This window comes from Bombus fervidus, chromosome 13 (genome assembly GCF_041682495.2).
Source record: "Bombus fervidus isolate BK054 chromosome 13, iyBomFerv1, whole genome shotgun sequence".
NCBI lineage: Eukaryota > Metazoa > Arthropoda > Insecta > Hymenoptera > Apidae > Bombus > Bombus fervidus.
The window spans coordinates 6,623,428-6,643,559 of NC_091529.1; the positions used below are offsets into that span (position 1 = coordinate 6,623,428).

Here is a 20,132-nt window from a genome sequence, read left to right on the forward strand (position 1 = left end):
AATTAGGGTTGTTCTTTCCTATAAAAGAAAGAAAATGTCATTATCATAATTTTGCTATTTTCGTAAAAAAAAATAAAGATATCTTTTAAACATTTGATTTGCATAAAAATGCCAAATATGAAAATAGCAAATTTTATAATATATAGATTTTCAATTTACTTAAATTCTCCCAAATCACATTTTCAACAAGTTAAAACGTTCGAATAAAATTTTGTCTTATAACTAAAACGTAGTAACATTTGGCAAAACGTTGCCAATATTCGTGGGCAAAATCATAGTGACTCTTTTATAAAAGAAAGAAAGCGTTCATTGTTACATATATTTTTGCTCTTCATACTGCGCAGTTTCAAAGGAATAATTAAACGGGTCCAGCTTGCATACAAAAGGTAGAGAATCCTTTGTACGTTCGTTCAATCAGATGTACGTACAATGGAAAGTTTGTCGGGGATTGGCTAAAAGTGAGGAGCCACGAGTCGGTATGTTAATAATGACCTTAAGACCCATTCACATCGTGCAATTTTGTGACGCATCGGTGAATTTCGTTTCTAGACGCATGTGTCGTCGTCGTCGACACATAATGAAGAACAGTTACGAATAGTTACGAAGCGTCCTATCACCACGTAGAGTATCATCGACAGTCAACGAATCAGAGAAATTCAGTGGGAATAGTAGGACAGACAGTTCGTTCGTCATATAACTAATACTGGGCCTTTCTACTGCGCAGCTCGAGAATGCAAACGTACGATTTTGAGGAATATCTGGAAGAAAGATGCGAGCCAGCTAGCAGTGGTTAAGCAGTGTTGCCTTGTTCCGCGAATCTTGTCTATAGTGATATATATATACGAGAGTGTGCGTACACAAGCAGCCAGTGTACGGTGCATATTCGGTGTACAATAAAAATCGTTGCTCGCTGAATCTTCTAACCCGTGGTTTACACAAGGTGTTGTGTGCAGTGTCCCGTGAAGGTCGTGAACTTTTCTGGTCAAGATTATTCGAGTAGCTTGCGTATACGTGAAAGCGGAACACGAAAAAGGAGAAGGTTAAAAAAAGGAGAAAGGTGGACGATCCTCCGCGAAAAGCCTCGGTAAAATGGCGGTGATCGGTACTCCGATTGGCGCTAAGCGATAGAAGAGGATCGCGGCTCCTATTCACGTTTAAGTTTTGTTTTGATTCTCTAGTTCGATACCTATCTTCACGGAAACTAGTCGATTCTCGTTCATTTCAAATCATTCGGTTTACATTTTTTCGCTCTTGTGAATTCAATTTTTTTTCTCTTACCAATTTATTACGAAATTTAATAACGGCGTCTTTTATTGACCATCGCTGAAATAATATAATTGGAGTCGAAGACGATCAAGGTGGTTAAGAAAAACCACCGACGGAACGGTTTTCCACGGCCGTGATGCCGCATCGTTCCGACCTCGAATTTATTGAAAGGCCATACGACAAGGACGACTCTATCAAATCCTTGTCGGCTTATCTATAGGTAAGTTTCGTGCCACGAGTGCATCTCTGCTTTCACCACTTTTGCGTATTACTATGCCTCTGGTTTTTTTTTATTTTATCGCTTTTAAATTATTTGTCACTACGATTTGTTAATTTTAGACTATACCTAATTGTTTTGAGATGTTTTTGCAAGTATTATCCCTTTGTTATTATTTTGCACTAGTCGAACGAATCTTAAGTTAGGTTAGGCCCTAGAAACCGATGACTCTGCATCTTAACGAGAATACAGCCTATTTTCGCTCCTATCGTCCTTCTAACGGTCCAAACCTCTAAAATATTTAAATTTTCACCACGATGTTTCTATTTTTTTTTCTAGAGGATTCCTTTGTTTACTTAGATCTACTTTTTTCCTTACTTTTTTTATAATCGAAGATTATATGATTCCCTTATATAGATTCTAATAAATAACTATCTACGTCGATGGTACGTTTTGTCACGATTTGTCATGTTTTCAAAACTTATCATGAGGTTTACAACGTCATTGTCGCTTTGAATATCGAATATCGCAGTATAACCAAACTGTGCTCCCTATTTCGAGATTTTTTAATCGATACAAATTTCCGTGCCGTTATGTCGTTTTCGTAGCAAATTTTTTTGTTAGATAATAGGTGAACAAAATTATTGATTCCAAGGTGTTCGCGTATTAATGACAATGATTCTATTTTTGGTGACTACATTATCTTTAAAAAGCCATATGGACAATTCTTTTAATTGACACAGAAATTATAATGATTTTTTAATTTCGTATTAATGTATCGTTTTAATGAAATTTTGTTTGTTTAATGAATTAATGAATGTTTATGATTCATACGGAATAAGAATTTCGTAATAAAGATCATATTTATGCAATACAAGAAAAATTTGTGAAATACTTCAACATTCTAGGAGATATTATTGAATATGTTGCAGAGCATGAATTTAATTTTGGAAATATGAATTTGTTTTAGTGTACTTTATTAATATGATTGTATTTATTGATTAGTAAATTTGTGGTCCTTATTTAATGTGATGAGATAAATATTATATAAGTTAGATCTTTTTATTAATGACGTAATGAAAATTATTGACAATAAAAAGATGAAATGAAAAATTTATTGTGTAACAATTGACATTGATTTTGATTGTTAAAATTTAATAATTATACTTAAAAATATAATAGGTCATTGCACATTAATACATTGTTTTATATTATATTTACATTAAATGGAAATTATACCAATCTTTTATAAATGTATTATAAAATCATTGTTTCAGAATTTAAATTGTTAAAGGAACCTTTTATCCGCCAAAATGAAAATTGATCGGAATAGGTTGAGAAAGTACACATCAGAAGCGGTAAGTAATATTTTAATGAAATGTATTTGGAAATAAATATTTCTAATAAGAGAAGTTGAAGAATATGTTGAATAACTGTTGCACATATGAATAAATTTTCAGCCTGCAAAATGTCAGGCGCTTATAAACAAGTTGCGCTCGTGCTCCCATGCAGAATTGCTAGAGGAGTTGAAGCAAATAGATGCATGGACTTTTGGTAAATGTGAACTGTTTCATTGGGTCGATGTATTGGATCTCAGTGATAGTATTTTGGAAGAAGCTGCAGCTAAAAGTCCAGATAATCCATGGGAATTAGCGTGTGATCTCCCTCAGAATAGAGAAGTAATTGCCAAGCTTCTTACAAATCATTATTCATAGTAACATTTACTATTATGTGTATAAATATTTAGGAAAGTGATTAGAATGATCAATGTTTTTATTGCATATTTATTTCACTTTTTATAGGCAAAAGAACTTCTCCTCTGGGTCCTCCATCTTACAACATTGTTAATCGAACATTCATACTCGCGACATTTATACAGTAGCATGGAACATCTTGTAACTTTGTTATCAAGTTGTGACATGCATGTTGTCCTTGGTGTATTAAATATTCTTTACATGTTCAGTAAACGTAGCAATTTCATTGCACGTTTAAACAGTGACAAGAGGCAAGCTTTACTAAGTAGACTTACTCTTTTAGCAGAGGTGAGACATATGCATTGATTGATTAGTACTTTATTAGAATACTGCAAGTTCACAGGAATACTAAACGTAATTTTTATATTCTAGAGTTGGGGTGGTAAAGAAAATGGATTTGGTTTAGCAGAATGTTGTAAAGAGTATCCAGACAAGGTAACCAAAATTCCATAACCAACAACCGCCTTTAAGATATGCTCCAATGGACTATAATTTTTTCATGTAATCTTTTCAGCCACTTCCAACAAGTGCCACAACATTGCATTTTGAATTTTATGCAGAAAATCCTTCAACAGACACCAATGCCACATCAACCACTGGTACAAAAAAATCTGGACAAACGAATTTTGTAACGTGTATACATATAGAAAATGTGGATAAACTGGGTAAAACACCAGCACAAATTATGAATGATTTATTAAAAGTTAATAACGTACCTCAAGATCGACAGGTAAATGTTATTTCTTTCAATATTTAATTTGGTATTTAATATTTAATGTATATAATTATTTAATGAATGAATAAATATTTAAGTTTATTGTTTTCTTTTCCTCTTTTAGATTGCGTTATTCACACATATAAGGCTGGCACACAGTTTCTCTGACTATCGAAGACGATTGCAATGTGTACACGCTCGGCTGCAAGCATTATCCATACTTGTATATAATAGCGAACTTGAAGAAAATGCACATAGTTTGCTGCATCCTGGGCTTTTAGAAGAATTAGTTGAATTACTGGAACTTCCACACGCACATCTTGTTGAATTACGGGCAGCTGCACTACGAACTCTTACTAGTATTATTCACTTAGACCGTAATCCGCATTTTCCAAAGTAAGTGAAAGTTTAACGTATGTTGATGCAAATATAATTTTTCTATTTCATTTCTCATTAAACTTTGTTATCGATACTTATTGGACGATCAATTTCAATGATTTTTCAGAAAACCTAGTTCAAGGTTAAATATGATAATTGACGTTACTGGAGCTAACTCATATCACGGATTTTTCCCCGTATTAATTCGCACGTGTATTTCAACATTGATTTCTCCACAACCTGAAGGACAACCGTTCCCTTTATCGCTTGCAACAGCATTGTTTAGCTTTCTTTATCATCTTTCGAGTTACGAAGCGGGTTGCGAAGCTCTTGTTAGTTGTGGGATGATGGAAAGCTTGTTAAAAATTATGAATTGGCCTGGTAGCGAGTTTGAACATCTAACGGTAAGATTTTTCTATAATTTTTATTGTATATCTAATTGCATAAAACTTTTGAATTGAATTATATATTTTCTTTTTTACAGTTTGTAACAAGGGCAGTTCGCGTTATAGACTTAATAACGAATATAGACATGCAAGGATTCCAAGCTCATGGTGGTTTAGCGAGTTTTATTAATCGACTCGATATGGAAGTGAATGTTTGTAGGAAGGAACAACCTTTTGAAATAGAGCCAATACATTACCAGGATAATTCACAAGCCACTCGTGAAAGGTCCATGGATCGCGATGAAAATTCTACGTCTTCACGTGCGTATGATGAACGCGAGGAATCGTCAAATCCCATGGAATTTTCGGAAGATGAAAATATGAGTTCCAAAACTGATGATAAAAACGAACAAATGCCAGATTATTCGGCTGGGAAGACCGGGAAAACTTGCTTACCACAGCGAGTTACACTTCTGAAGGCGTTGTTAAATTTTATTAAGAAAATTATCCAAGATCCCACATTCTCTGATAGTATTCGACACGTTATGGAGGGTACTTTACCTTCTTCTTTAAGACATATTATCAGTAATTCAGAATATTATGGTCCTTCTCTGTTCCTTATTGCAACGGATGCTGTAACAGTATATGTTTTCCAAGAACCATCTTTATTATCATCCTTGCAAGATAATGGATTAACCGATCTCGTATTACATGCTTTATTAATTAAAGAGGTAATTAAACTGATCATTTGTTTTAAGTAATATATAGTACAATATATTACTAAAATGTTTATCGATATTTTAATATTGTGTACAGATTCCTGCTAGTAGAGAAGTACTAGGATCACTGCCTAATGTGTTTAGTGCTTTGTGTTTGAATCAACGTGGTCTGGAATCGTTTGTAAAGCGACGTCCTTTCGAACGCTTGTTTAAAGTATTATTGTCTCCACTTTATTTACCTGCGATGAATCGACGTCGAAGCACAGATCCTTTGGGTGATACAGCTTCGAATTTAGGTAACGCAATGGATGAGTTAATGAGACATCAGCCAAGTTTGAAAGTTGACGCAATTGCTGCTGTTATAAAGGTATTACATGTTTCTTTTTCATGTAATTCTCTAAATATACTTTGCATAATATTTATTAAATTTAGAATCAGCAAATTATTATGATGTGAATTATAATAATGCTACATTATATATATAATATTTATATCGATAATATTTAATTTTTTTGTGTGTATAGCTACTAGAAGAACTTTGCGTATTGGGTTGTGATCCTCGTTATATATGCTTACAAGCTGAAGATAAATTCGACAATTCCCAATCAAATACGACTTCTGGGAATCGTCAATCTTCTGGACAGTCGGTTGGAGTTGGAGTTGGAGATTCTGGCGGAGGGGGAGGCGGTGGAAGTGGAAGTAGTAGTGACGAAGAAGAAGAGGATGAAGAAGAAGCCAGTACAAGTTCTCACCCACAACGCGAAGAACAGTGTTCGTCGTCCACTGCTCAACCAGTTCCACCACCTCAACCCAGGGAGAAGACTCCAATAGCTTTGATGGAATACATACAGAACGTTACAAAATTCGTTGACGCTATTCTGAGTAACAATTCAACGGACGATCACTGCAGAGAGTTCGTTGCACAAAAAGGCCTCGTGCCACTACTATCAATCTTGGGACTACCCAATCTTCCTGTCGATCATTCAGTTGCGCAAACAGCGCAAGCTGTGGCAACAGTTTGTAAAAGTATTTTAAACCTCGCACATGAGCCGCTTGTTCTTAAAACTGGTTTGTCCCAGTTAAACGAAGTTTTGAATCTATTGAAACCATTGTACAATTATATGGAAGCTCCAGGAGGATCTGTTTTGTTACATGAGCTTGTTAATGCTCCGAATCTGGAAACAGCCTTTACTAGTGATACGGCAACGCCTTTACTTCATGCTATGAATGCCGCTTACGGATACATAATAATGTTTGCGCAAGTATGTCGCACTAGCCAGAGCGAAATCAGAAACTTGGCTATGAATCACTGGGGCTCAGAGCTTGGTCTGACTGTTTTGAAAGGTCTGTCAGAGCTATATACAGCTCTGATTTGGGAAAGCACAGCGTTATTAGCTCTCACCACGGAAGATTTTATCCCAGCTGGTTGCGACTTTGGGAAAGAAGATATGGATAAATTAATACGCCCTGAACCAACGAACGAGGGCGAAAGTAGCGGCTGGTCTGGTGGTGCCTCCTCGGATATGGGAAGTAATGGAATGACTACAGCCATGGAAGCTTTAAGTACAGACCCACCTCCTGTACCTATGGAAGTGGATGAGAAACCAAGTGTCACTACAGGAAGAATATCTCCAAACTCTCATCGAATCACATACCCTAAGCACTTGCTGGGACTTACATCTAAAATGGGCAGAGCATTGGCAGAACTCTTTGCCATACTTGTAAAGGTACATAAAGCCTGACATTTAAATTTTGGAATTTTGTATGTTTTGCAAACTCGTATTTAATAATTGCTAAAATTTATTCAGCTTTGTATGGGCTCCCCAATCAGACAACGTAGAGGACAACAAGTGCCCCCAATACCAACTCTTCCCTCACAAGCATCTAGAAGTGTAGCAACTGCATTAAATTGCGTATTAATTCGTGGATTATCATGGGACAAATTACCACCATCAACCGTACCAAAACTTCAAGTGACTTTTTTGATGTGCACTCTGAGTTTCGTGTCTCCTGCACTATTTGACGAAAAGGGTTATCCATTTCATCTGATGCTTCAAAAGTTCGTCAAACTGGGCGGACAAAACGCATTCTTCGCGTAAGTAGATTTAACTTCAGAATCTTTAATATGGGGTATTCAGTGCGATTTTTTAAACACTTTTGATAATGTAGTTGTAGATAATGTAGAAGTTGATCTGTTTTGAATTAGCTACAAATTGAAATACTTAAAATAACCAAAAAATGCTTCTGTCTATAAAAAATAAAGATCTGATAACGTCCTTTTAACCCAAATTTCACATGTTAATGTTTCTATGAATTAGTAAATCTAAGATTTCTGAATTCAAGGTCATCTGAAGGTGATAGTATTGTAAGTCATTGAACTCCTTTTGACATCAGTTACTATGTCTATGTATTACTATATACTACAATGCTATGAAATCAAAAATACATCATGTCATTTAAAAAAATGAAGATGACCTTGATATTTTGTAGAAACAAACACTTTTTGACACATTTTAGATATTGCAACTTGAAGCTGATTCAAAACAGATCAACTTTTGTTTGAAATATTTTCGTGCAACATTATCGGAAGTACTTGAAAACTTGTGCACATCATTTCGTTCAATACTCTGTATAAGTTTATATAAAAAGCAGCTTTAAATCACTTGATATTTTTGTATATTTTTAGTGCTTTTCATTGGGTATTATCTGGAGGAGGACAGTTTCCATTGTCTGAGGGACTAGAGCACCCGAATTTGCCTGATTGTACTGGAGAATTCTTAGATGGGTGGTTGATGATCTTAGAAAAAATGGTGAACCCTAAAACACTCCTTGATTCACCATACGTTGTTTCTTCAAAATGCACTGGAATATACAAGGTGTATGAAACATTCGATCCTATAAAATACCTCACGGATATTCACAAGGAAGCTTTTGAGGCAGTGATGTTAATGTGGGGAAAAAAACCCTTGAAAAATTATGGAGTTCACATGACAGAACTTATATTATCTATTTTACGACATATTCTACGAAGTGAGCAGATCATTAAGGTACATATATTTTAAATATTTGTGCAATACTAAATCAAAATACCACGATTATTTAACACTATCATTTTACAGGAACACGCTGAGAAAGAAGAAAACAGCGAGGGAGCTATTAGTGGTAGCACCAGTGGAACTAGTGGAATTGGAAGAAGTGGAACAATATCTGATCGTAGAGAAGAACCAGAAGCTGATGTAAATCCGGAGCATCTCAGACAGCTGATGGACATGGGCTTCAGTAGAGCTCATTGCATAGAAGCTTTGCTTCATACCTTGACAGTTGAACAAGCCACTGATTACTTACTAAGTAATCCTGCTACCTTACGTAGATCAGATGTGCCAACGGGTGATGTAAGTGGACAAGACCTGATAATGGACTTGGAATTGGTAGATGATGATCAGATAATGCACGCGATAGCGATGTCGCTTGGAGAAACGACGGAAACGCGAAAAGTTTTCAGCGCAGAAGAATCTACTACGCGCGAGACTACCACTATCACAGAGAGCATAGACAAATTCACACAGAACGCCTTAAGTCAGTGCTTGAATTTACTAGATCTCATGCCTGACACTGTATACAGAATATGCGACTTGCTAGTCGCTATCGCTAAAAGAAATGGAGATGAATGGCGTGATAATATGTTACGACAACTCATGAAAGAAATTGGTAGTCTAGTAGATTATTTGATAGAAGTTGCTGAAAGCAACGATCCGAACGCTGGAGTAAAATTAGTGGAATGTAAAGAAGCTAACAAAGTTACAGGACGTATTTACCTGTATACGATGTTCTTCGAGGGAACATTCCAGGAAATGCGTGTACCTTGCGCTCAGATCGTGGAAGAGTATGCTATTTTGAACAAACTTGTACGTCTGCTAGTGGTGAGCGAGGGTCCTCTAACAGCGAGTAAAAGTAAGATCGTTAAAGAAGGTAATAAGGATGCATCATCTGCGAAAACTAGAAAATGGCTTGCACCTTTATTGTTACTGATCGAGCGGTTAGAGAAAGTGGCAGTACTAACAAAGAGAAAAGAATTGATGTACAAGGTAACAACTAGAATGTGGAAGTGGTTTGATCTGAGCACAGGAAAATGGAATTTATATTCACCAGTGAATAATCGAATAATTAATGATGCATATTGGGCTGGCGAATCTAGCACTAGAGTAACATGTAACAGGCGAAGATATGTGATAAACTTTTCTTGCATGACTCAAGTTAATGAAGAGAGTGGTAACAGAAGACCTATCACGATGGGCTTTAAATTGCATACTGGAAACGAGGGCGGTGGTTCTGGTTCTGACTCAACTATGGACACTGATGAAAATCGAGTGGAAGACAAACGGAATACAGTACTGCAAGGATTAGATCCTAGCATGGCCCCAAGCATTATACGTGCCTGTGTAAGACTGATGGCTATACCAGTGGATCGCGATGCTTTGCATGCATCTATGAAAGTTTGTCTGCGACTTACAAGAGATTACGAGAACGCCGAGATATTTGTTCGAGAAGGTGGTGTGAGACTCCTTCTAGAAATGTCTCAGGCAAGCAGTTTCATTGGATGCATAACTTTGAGTACTCTCTTAATAAGACATGCTTTAGAGGAACCATGTACTCTTCGGCTAGCCATGGAGAAAGTAATTCGTAGTCGCACTCAAGGCAATATTCCTCCAGCTTGTAAAGAAATTTTGTTTATGACGCGTCAGATCAACAGTGCCGTTTGCCGCAATCCAGAAGTTTACAGAGAGGTTTGTGAGAACATTTTAAGAGTTGACATCCGTTTATTAGGGAAAGAAGATGACGACACTAGATTGATTGTGAAAGCTCTTCCACCAAGTCATTCATCAGTGATGCCAATGGTGGAGAAAGCCTCGATATCCGTTGTGAAGGATCTTCTGAATGCTCTTATAAAACCTATGCCAGTTGTTTCTGACGAAAAATCCTCTACACCAACGAGGAGTCCAGAGAAGAAGCCAACCTACTCCAATGTAGCAAGTTCGTCTTCTCGACGAGATGTTCTCAGAAATAACGCAACGACACCAAATGATACGATTGACGATGAGGATCAAGTCTCTCAAATAATACCAATGAAAATTTACTCAGACAGCAGTAACAACAGCAAAGTGGAACCAGAAGAGGCAGAAAAACCTTTGCTGACAAAATCTGCTATTCTAAAGATACTTGCAGAAACTGTTCGTTCATACAGTGCAGTTGCAAGCTTGATCACAGAGCATGTGTATCGAGCAGGACAAAGTGAAATGGTACCTGAATACACAACAGCTCTTGCTTTTCTTCTTGACAAGCTTCTACCGATGTCACCAGAGAATTCAACTGACAAACAGTGCAGCAGTATGGCAAGGATGTTGATAGCTGCTATTGCCTCCTGCAATCATTCTCCAGACGTTCAAACTACTTTAGTGACTGAAGTGAAAGCAGCTCTAACAAGAACCCTAGCTCTTCCTGAAAGCAATGAGAAGCACGCACAGCTTCAATTATTGGTTGGTTTGATTTCTACAATGATTGATAGTTGTCCACCAACTTCTTACAATCAGTTGAGGACTTCCTTGAAGATGCACCAGTATAACAATGTAAACTATATTGTGAGAATTATGCTGAGAAAAGGAATAATCACTGACTTGGCAAAGATTCCACACAGTTTGGATCTCTCAAGTCCAAATATGGCTGCTACGATCAATGCAGCTTTGAAACCTTTGGAAACACTTTCAAGAATCATAAATCAACCAATGCCAGGAACTGTCAATAGCAAATTTTCCAAACCAAAAGGTAGAACAGTTCAAGAGGAGCCTATTGGAGAACAAACAGGGACTACCACATCGGAAGCAACACATGCTGTTGGAGAAGAAACAAACGAGGACGCAGAGAATACGGAGCATGATATATCCGTTACTGCAGAGAGTCTGGAGCCCACTTCAGAAAGCCAAGTGCACGAGGACGAAGCTGCTTTAGAAGATATTATGGATCAGCTTCTTGAAAGGTAATCATATATAATGTTTTTCATTTTTGTGAAATTATTTCTGTGAAATATTACGTAAACTCTGTGTGCGTGCGTGCGTGCGTGCGTGTGCGTGTGTGTGTGTGCGTGTGTGTGTGTGTGTTTATACAATACATAACTTTAAGTTCATATAAGCTACTGTACTTATAATCAAATAGTGTACTATTTTCCAGGGATGGCCCGGGCGTGACGGAAGATCAGTCTTCCCGACCGCACAGACCGATGGACATTGACGAGGAGAGCCTTGCGATACGAGACGGAGAAGCTGACTTCGATCCAACACGGGATGCTACGGTAGGAGTTCAACCTATATTTATTTTGAAAAGTTCATCTTTCTAATAAAATTACTTTTGAAATAAAGAAATAAGATGTTTATTAAATTTTGTCTTGCAAAATAAAAAATATAGAACATAGTGACTTTTGAATCTTTTTTTTAAATACAATAATATGTAATAACATATAAATTGAGTATTTTATAAGATTTTTATTTGATGGGAATATAATTATATTTTCTAGGAGGATTTGATGAGCTCCGATTCAGACTCAGATAGCAACCCATCTGACGATAACGAGGATGAAGTACAGGATGATGAGGATGAAGAGGAAGAAGAAGAGGATGATGGTAATTTTATCATCTTTTATATACGTAATAGAAATTTTTCTTTGATTGGACTGTATGAATAAATATTAAAACGTTGTTTATCAGGAGAAGAAAATGAAGAAGAAGAAGAGGAGGAAGAAGAAGGGTCCTCAAATTACGAAGAAGATGGAATTGAATTTTACGAGGACGTAGGGGAAAGTGGTGTATTCAGAATGATTCCATCGACGGATCGTGACGGTAGTAGTGTTGTAATGATTCGACATAATATCGATAATCAGGACAACGTGAACTCTTCGACTACGGTCACACCACGATCTAGTCTTCCATGGAGTACAACGTTTCCTCTTCCTTTGGGTTTATTTGAAAATCCTCCTTCAATTTCTGAAAGTAGTGGTGAGCATAAAATCACAGTATATAATGATTTTTATTAATAATATCAAAAAAGTTGTATAGAATGATAAAATAGGTAATATGGAATTTTTGTTTATTTGTGCAGGTATAAATTCCCATTCGTTGCTAATTCCACAAAGCGGTTTGGACGCTACTAATACAAGAGGTCAGAGAGCTGTACGACCACGGAGATATCAGTATCTTCAATTACCAAATCCACGAAATCCAAATCCACCAGTAATATTACAAAGGTAAATTAATTCGAGTTTAATTGTATTAAATATATTCAGATGAAGTTTACGTAAAAATGCAATTAAGACACAGAACATAAAATTTATATTAAAAGAAAAACTGGTTTCATCTATAAAAGTATGCAATAATATTATATTTGTAATTATAGATTGTTAGGCCCGGCTGCACAAGCGATTCCATTATCTGCCAGTCAGGTCCTGGCTTCCAGTTTTCGGGATACTCGTGTTGTTGTAATGGATGGTGTTGGAATATTGACAAACCAAGAAGAAGAACAAATAGACTTTGTGGTTCGTAGATTGTGTTTGTTAAATGGCATTAATTTATTCTAGATGTTTCTTCATTTATAAAAATTCTTTTAGGATCAATCTGGCTATCTTTTCGGGTCTAGTCTTGCAACCACTGTGAATAATACCCCTACTGCTTTACATTGGTGGATCGAAGAAAGCAAATTATTAGATGGAGATTCTCAGACGGATTGTTGTGTCGGTAAGTAGAAAGATTGGAAAGAAATTCGTAAATTTAATTTTTTTTTTATGAAAGATGAAATTTGATAAAATAAAATAATTTTTGTCTTATAGGTGTTGTACATAAATTAATTCCTGAACTGGAAAAACGCAGGAACGCGGAATTGGGAGAGCGACGAGAAAGACGTAAAATGCAATATGCTTCTGAGAAGAAGAATGAAAAGGATAACAAAGATGGGAAGGATCATTTAAATAATACAGAATGTACGTTAATTGCAACTAATCATTTTTATTGTATTTTACAAGTAGCTTATATAATATATGTTTATTTTCAATAACATTTTTTTAGCTGGCTCTTCTGCTATAATATCCATGGATGAACAAATATCAACTGCATCGACATCACAAAGGGAAGATACGAATAATTTTGTTCCTAGATTTGAAACTTGTGTAGAAACGACACGATTAGAACGTACTCTCGATGAAGATATAATCGGTATAATTTTCATACATTTCTAGTTAGTTAAATTTTGCAATAAGACTGTATATTATACATTAAATATTGATTATCAGATGTGACTGGTGAAATGGATGCAACAATACAAGAAGATGAAGAACGACCTCCGCCTCCACCACCGGAAGAACAACCGGCAGAACCCAGAGATCCTCGAATGAGCAATAGAAATCCAACTTTAGAACTTGCCGAAAGTATAGTGGATTCCGTGCTTGGGCCTTGCGCATCTGAAGCAAGCAGACTAAGTAATTTAATTTACTTGGAATTCATTTTATAGACTAATCATTTTCTTCTCGGATACAAGAATTTTTTAACAATATAAATGGTTTTTATTACAGGACAATCTGAACGTACTGTTGAAGGACCTAATACTAATGAAACATCTACTAGTCGATCCAACACGTCCATAGTTGTAGATTTCAGTCAGGAACCTAACGAAGACTTACTGAGAGAAAGTGACTCGTCTGAATGGATCAGAATCCTTACCGACGACAGTCAATCGAATGTCGAACGAAAGTAAGCAGCTTTATTTTGTATTCGTATCAAGTCAGAAAAATGTTTGTAAAAAAAATTTATTTTATTTTTCTGATATAGTGCGAACATACTGAATCAAGGACCTACCACTTCCGCATCAGAAAATGTTAATTCAGGAACACCAGAACAACAGCAACAGCAACAACTACCTCCACAACAACAACAACAACAACAACAACAACAACAGCAGCAGCAACAGCAAGAACCACAACAGTCCCAAGAACAATCGCAGCAGCGACAACAACCAAACCAACAGTCTCAAGAACAACAATTACCCGATGGCGTAGATCCTTCTTTCTTAGCCGCGTTACCAGAAGATATGCGCGATGAAGTTATTGCTGAGCAACTTAGGTACCTATATACTAAATTTAATAAAAGTGAGAAATAAAAGTATTTGTACAGTAGATATATAGATAAAAAAAGAGTAATATTTTATATATTATTAAATATATTCGAATAGATAATTTAACATTCGGTCTTGAAATCTGTAATGTTTATAACTTGAAATTTTCGTAGGCTTCAACGAATTCGACAACGAGCACAGGCAACCGTAGTTGAAGAATTAACAGGTCCGGTTGAAGTTAATCCGGAATTCTTAGCAGCTTTACCTCCAGCGATCCAAGAAGAAGTTCTCGCGCAACAACGTTTGGAACAACAACGACATGCAGCTGCAAGCGCTAATCCAGAAGATCCAGTTGATGCAGCTGCATTCTTCCAAAATTTGCAACCTTCCCTTCGACAAGCGGTCAGTAAATAATTGTTTTTACACGTATTTTATTAGAATACTTTTATGTATAATATTTAAATATTCTAATATTTTTTATATTTACAGATTTTGACTGATATGGAAGAATCGCAAATATCAGTTCTACCGCCAGATTTAGCCCAAGAGGCTCAGAATCTTCGAAGAGAATGGGAAGCTCGAAATAGACACATAATGCAAGATCGATTCCTTAATCACGTTAGCCAAGGAAATGCTGCCTTGTCCAGTATATTACGGAATTCTGGTAGAGGTAAATAATAATTATTATTCATTAACAATTTCCTTTTCTTATTTATATTTGAAAAACTTGATTAGAAGAACTAATTGAACGCGAAACAAAATAATAGGTAGAGGTGGTGGTACGCGTTATGCGATTCACACAGTAGCACAAAGAGGATGGCAGCCATGGTCACATGGTGATCCTAGTATAACGCATCACGGAGCTGGTCTGCGACTCAGAGGCAGACAATTGTTGGATCATGAGTCAATGGCTTGCGTATTGGTATTACTGTTTGTTGATGAACCAAAAATTAATACGTTAAGGCTTCATAGAGTTATCAGGAATCTTTGCTATCATGGTAGCACAAGGGAATGGGTAGTTAGAGCCTTACTAAGTATCATGGAAAGAAGTAACGATGAAAATAAAGATATAGCCATGGATTTTGGTGGAAAGTTCAGAAGGAAAAGCTTAGTGCCCATGATGCACCACGATTACTGGTAAGATATTTTTATTATTATTCATAAGTGATTTTTATAATATTAATATTTTTATAAAATTTTTATAATCTTTAGAAATATCTATAAATCCTCTAAAGCATGTTACCCTATATTTACGTGTGTCGAATCTTCTAATCTCAAATTTCTTTTAGTGCCCCCAAAATATTTGACCAAAGAAGCAGTGCACAGTCATGGTTGAATATTAGTATTGATGCTGCACTTGGATGCAGAGCAAACGTTTTCCACATTGTCAGGCATGGTGGCAAAAAGTCAGAAAGGCAAGGCAGTAGTATCGCTATTCATCCACAAGCAGCACCTACAGTATGCAGGTAAGTTAATTAAATCCCTTAATGATTAGTAATCATTGATTATTTATAAAATTTTAACATTGTTTTTATTATGTAATGCTTATATTTTTTCAGACATACGTTAGAATTATTAATATCGTTGGCTAAAGGTTTTCCTGGCTATTTTGTGCCAATTAAATCTAAAGAATCAGATGAGAAAGAAAGTAACAAAGAGAAAGACTCAAGTAATAAAGAAGAAACCGGTTCGAAAGGTAAATCTACATCGAAACCTGGGAAAAGCGATCAACCAGATTTTTGGGATATGCTGCTGAAACTTGACTCATGTGCCTCGAAGAAAGGAAAATCTGTTGCAAGATCTCATTCAAACTCAAACCTAGGAAATGATTCCGAACATAATACAACTACCTTTGAATCCTCCGCCTTTGGCCAATTAATTTCGATGTTAAACTGGTCGGTCATTAAACGTAGCAGCCAGCTGACGGACAAAGTGTTGAAATTGCTGTCTCTAATTTCGATCGGATTAACGGAAGTGAATCCGTATCGTAGACAGGAAGGAAACAAAAACAAGAGAACAGATGTGAACAAAGAACAAAGCGTCGCTGCGCCGGAAGAACACCTGAAATTGGCTGTACAAGTATTGACAAGCAAAAGTTGTTCCGAGGAAGGACTCGAAGATGCAACAGCTTTATTGCTTAATTTGTCTCATTGTCCTGATCCTACTAGACAATTGGTAATATCGCTATTAAATTTTGTTTTATTTATTCATGCGTTATAGTATGTATTATATATTTAGTTTTGAATAATTTCTTCACAGATATTGAAATTACTCTTGGAAGGCGCTATGGAATTGGCTAATGTTGTCTGTGAGCACATTAAAGATTTACTGATGGAGTTAAAAGTTTTAAATCGTGAACTCAGACGAAATTCTCTCGAAGAGCAACCTTCAACTAGTAGTGGTGGTTCTCGTTGGGTTCTCTTAGATAGGTATGTATTTCGAATTATCTTCCTTTTTTATTTATATCGATATATATTTTAACATTGTGATATTTTATTACAGGTTTACCAACGAGAATGTAGTTATAACTGCACCAAGTAAAGTTAAAGCTGGCAGTGATCTTCAGTTACCATCTATGGCTGCTCTCGTTAGCAAAACTTCTAGTCAGGCATTCTTCTTAAGAATACTTAAAGTGATTGTACAAATAAGGGAAGCAGTACGTTTAGCGAACAATAAGAAAACATGTATGTTTAAGAATCCTATTTTTATTACTGAAATATTATCATTGTAACAAGATTATCGAATTCATTTTTAATATTTTTTTTCAGCCAATCAAAGTTCCGAAAGTTCTGTAGATACTGGAAATACTAACCAAGCTTCAGAGTCAGGTAATTTACAGTTTTATATATTCACAAATGTAGCAGGGAGCTGTGGTAGTTTCCATAGTTATCTAACTAAGTTTATAATGTCAAATTTTGTAGGTGAAGACAAGCTTCCATTATTAAGTGAAAGCTTAGTACTAGATCATCTGTGGGAGACACTTAGCGCTTGTTTATTAGAATTGGAGTATACTCCGGATCAACATGCAGTCTTAGTGCTGCAGGTAAAATATCTATACTTTCTATATGTTGCTTTATACATATATTCCTTTAGACAGTTTATTATACATTATGCATTATATCTTATAGCCCGCCGTAGAAGCATTTTTCCTAGTACATTCATCATCAAGTACTTCTCGCGATCGTCATCTAAATACAAATACAGAGACTCGCGAGGTTGTTCCTGACTTAACACCTGTTTCGCCAATCTACTCAGACAACGAAGGCACGTCTCAATCAGAAGCTACTATTAACACTTCCTGGGATATACAACCTGCGCCACAGAAGACGCTACCACCGGACCAACTCAAGTTCCTTAAATTTGCGGGTATAATATAATAATAATAATAATAATAATAATAATAATAGAATAAATATGATAATAATACTGTATTACTCATACTCTTTGTATTTTTATTGTAGAGACGCACAGAACTGTTCTAAATCAAATTCTCCGTCAAACGACGACGCATTTAGCAGATGGACCATTCTCTGTGTTAGTGGATCACACAAGGGTTCTTGATTTCGACGTAAAAAGACGATACTTCCGAACAGAATTGGAACGAATGGATGAAGGTATTCGTAGGGAAGAACTGGCAGTGCATGTTCGCAGGAATAATGTATTCGAAGATTCATTCCGTGAGCTTCATAGGCGTAATGCCGACGAATGGAAAAACCGATTTTACATCGTCTTTGAAGGTAAATAATGTATAATGATCATTGCTAGACTGCAGATGCCTATACAAATCTATATTTCTATGAGCTCTTAAATAATTATTTTCTTTAAAAATTTGTTTGAGTTGAGTGACTTTTAAAATACATACGCGATATATGCATAATATGTAAAAATATATAAAATATTCAAAGGTATTTTTTATAATATTTAGAGAATGATGTGTATCTCTATTTAAGTTTTATTTCTTTTTCTTGCATTTATAAAAACCTGCATTTAAATGAACATTATATGAAATCTTATTTCAAAACAATTCTATTTTAGGCGAAGAAGGACAAGACGCTGGAGGATTGCTTAGAGAGTGGTACGTTATTATCTCCAGAGAAATCTTCAATCCTATGTACGCTCTGTTCACCGTAAGTCCTGGAGATCGAGTTACATACATGATAAATTCCTCCTCGCATTGCAACCCTAATCATTTATGTTATTATAAATTTGTCGGTCGAGTTATCGGTGAGTTTTCTCTTTTATATTTTCAATAACGTTATATTTTCAACGACAAGAATGACGAGAATAATTAATATTTATGATTATTATTACAGCTAAAGCAATTTATGACAACAAATTATTAGAATGTTACTTCACGCGCAGTTTTTACAAACACATTTTGGGAATACTTGTGAAACACACAGATATGGAAAGTGAGGATTACAGTTTTTACAAAGGACTCGTATATCTCACAGAGCACAACATTGCTGATCTTGGATACGAATTAACCTTCTCTACAGAGGTAAATTCCATTTTTCATTTACTTACATTATTGTATTGTGATATGGCAAATACAATCGTATATTGTGCGTAATTTCACAATTCACATTTCTAGGTAAACGAATTCGGTGTGAATGATGTACGTGATTTAATACCAAATGGTCGTAATATCGTAGTTACTGAAGAAACAAAATTAGAGTACATTCGACTAGTATGTCAAATGAAAATGACCGGAGCAATACGTAAACAGTAAGTGAAATAAAAATTTCAATATTTTAACTTTTCTATGCATCAAAAAGATTCGTATTATATACAATATTTCTTATTTATTTATAGATTAAACGCGTTCCTAGAAGGTTTTTACGATATTATTCCAAAACGACTGATCTCTATATTCAATGAACAGGAACTTGAATTGTTAATTAGTGGATTACCCAATGTAGATATCGAGGATCTTAAAGCTAATACTGAATATCATAAATATAATGCAAATTCCTTACAAGTATGTATTTAGCAACTTATTTTTATCTAAAAAATATTGTTTTAATCTGATGTTAAAATAATAAATATGTTTATTTGAAATTTAGATTCAATGGTTCTGGCGAGCATTACGAGGTTTTGATCAAGCAGATAGAGCTAAATTTTTGCAATTCGTCACCGGAACTTCGAAAGTTCCGTTACAAGGTTTCGCTGCTTTAGAAGGAATGAATGGTATACAAAAGTTCCAAATTCATCGAGAGGATAGATCCACAGATAGGCTTCCGTCAGCACATACATGGTAAATTAACATTAATTTCTTTCCTATTTTATCTTTCTTTTAAATTCTTTCGTACCTTAAACTTAATTTCTCTTATTATCGTTTCTAGTTTCAATCAGCTAGATCTACCCGTTTACGAAACGTACGATAAACTTCGCACGAATTTATTGAAAGCGATCCACGAATGCAGCGAGGGATTCGGTTTCGCCTAAATTTCTGCAAAGTTGAGCAAATTTTGCGTGATTTTGCACGAAAATCTAAGAGCGAAGACAAAACAAAAAGATATAAGATATATAGCAGAAAAAACAACCAAA

The 20,132-nt window shown here is 35.5% G+C and overlaps 1 protein-coding gene across 3 annotated transcripts; it reads left to right on the forward strand.

Annotated features, from left to right (window-relative positions):
* The first annotated feature begins 566 nt into the window (after nt 1-566).
* On the forward strand, nt 567-20,127 carry Huwe1 (HECT, UBA and WWE domain containing E3 ubiquitin protein ligase 1). Of its 3 annotated transcripts, none has more exons than XM_072015666.1 (42): nt 568-1,486; nt 2,761-2,841; nt 2,944-3,162; nt 3,286-3,525; nt 3,610-3,672; nt 3,752-3,967; nt 4,077-4,348; nt 4,458-4,734; nt 4,815-5,447; nt 5,533-5,802; nt 5,960-7,162; nt 7,244-7,530; nt 8,122-8,482; nt 8,555-11,466; nt 11,643-11,778; nt 12,001-12,106; nt 12,191-12,478; nt 12,552-12,726; nt 12,876-13,014; nt 13,087-13,213; nt 13,306-13,455; nt 13,541-13,687; nt 13,765-13,950; nt 14,044-14,221; nt 14,300-14,590; nt 14,756-14,984; nt 15,072-15,252; nt 15,350-15,719; nt 15,872-16,048; nt 16,142-16,757; nt 16,842-17,011; nt 17,085-17,266; nt 17,351-17,410; nt 17,504-17,625; nt 17,711-17,948; nt 18,044-18,319; nt 18,618-18,806; nt 18,896-19,083; nt 19,177-19,310; nt 19,398-19,563; nt 19,649-19,839; nt 19,928-20,127. In XM_072015666.1, the coding sequence occupies exons 2-42, from the start codon at nt 2,797-2,799 to the stop codon at nt 20,028-20,030; spliced, it is 12,513 nt and encodes a 4,170-aa protein (XP_071871767.1). In that variant the 5' UTR covers nt 568-1,486; nt 2,761-2,796; the 3' UTR covers nt 20,031-20,127. The 3 variants fall into 3 exon arrangements, with proteins under 3 accessions (XP_071871766.1, XP_071871767.1, XP_071871768.1); XM_072015667.1 differs by having other exon boundaries at nt 12,582-12,726; XM_072015665.1 differs by having other exon boundaries at nt 567-1,486; nt 12,582-12,726; nt 17,351-17,625.
* Nucleotides 20,128-20,132: the final 5 nt, after the last annotated feature.

Bases quoted from the DNA above. Each gene is read 5' to 3' on its own strand.
- Huwe1 (XM_072015665.1), top strand. From the start codon at position 2,797: ATGAAAATTGATCGGAATAGGTTGAGAAAGTACACATCAGAAGCG. The intron at 5,448-5,532 runs GTAATTAAACTG...TATTGTGTACAG, and splicing joins ATGCTTTATTAATTAAAGAG to ATTCCTGCTAGTAGAGAAGT. The intron at 17,267-17,350 runs GTATGTTTAAGA...ATTTTTTTTCAG, and splicing joins AGCGAACAATAAGAAAACAT to CCAATCAAAGTTCCGAAAGT.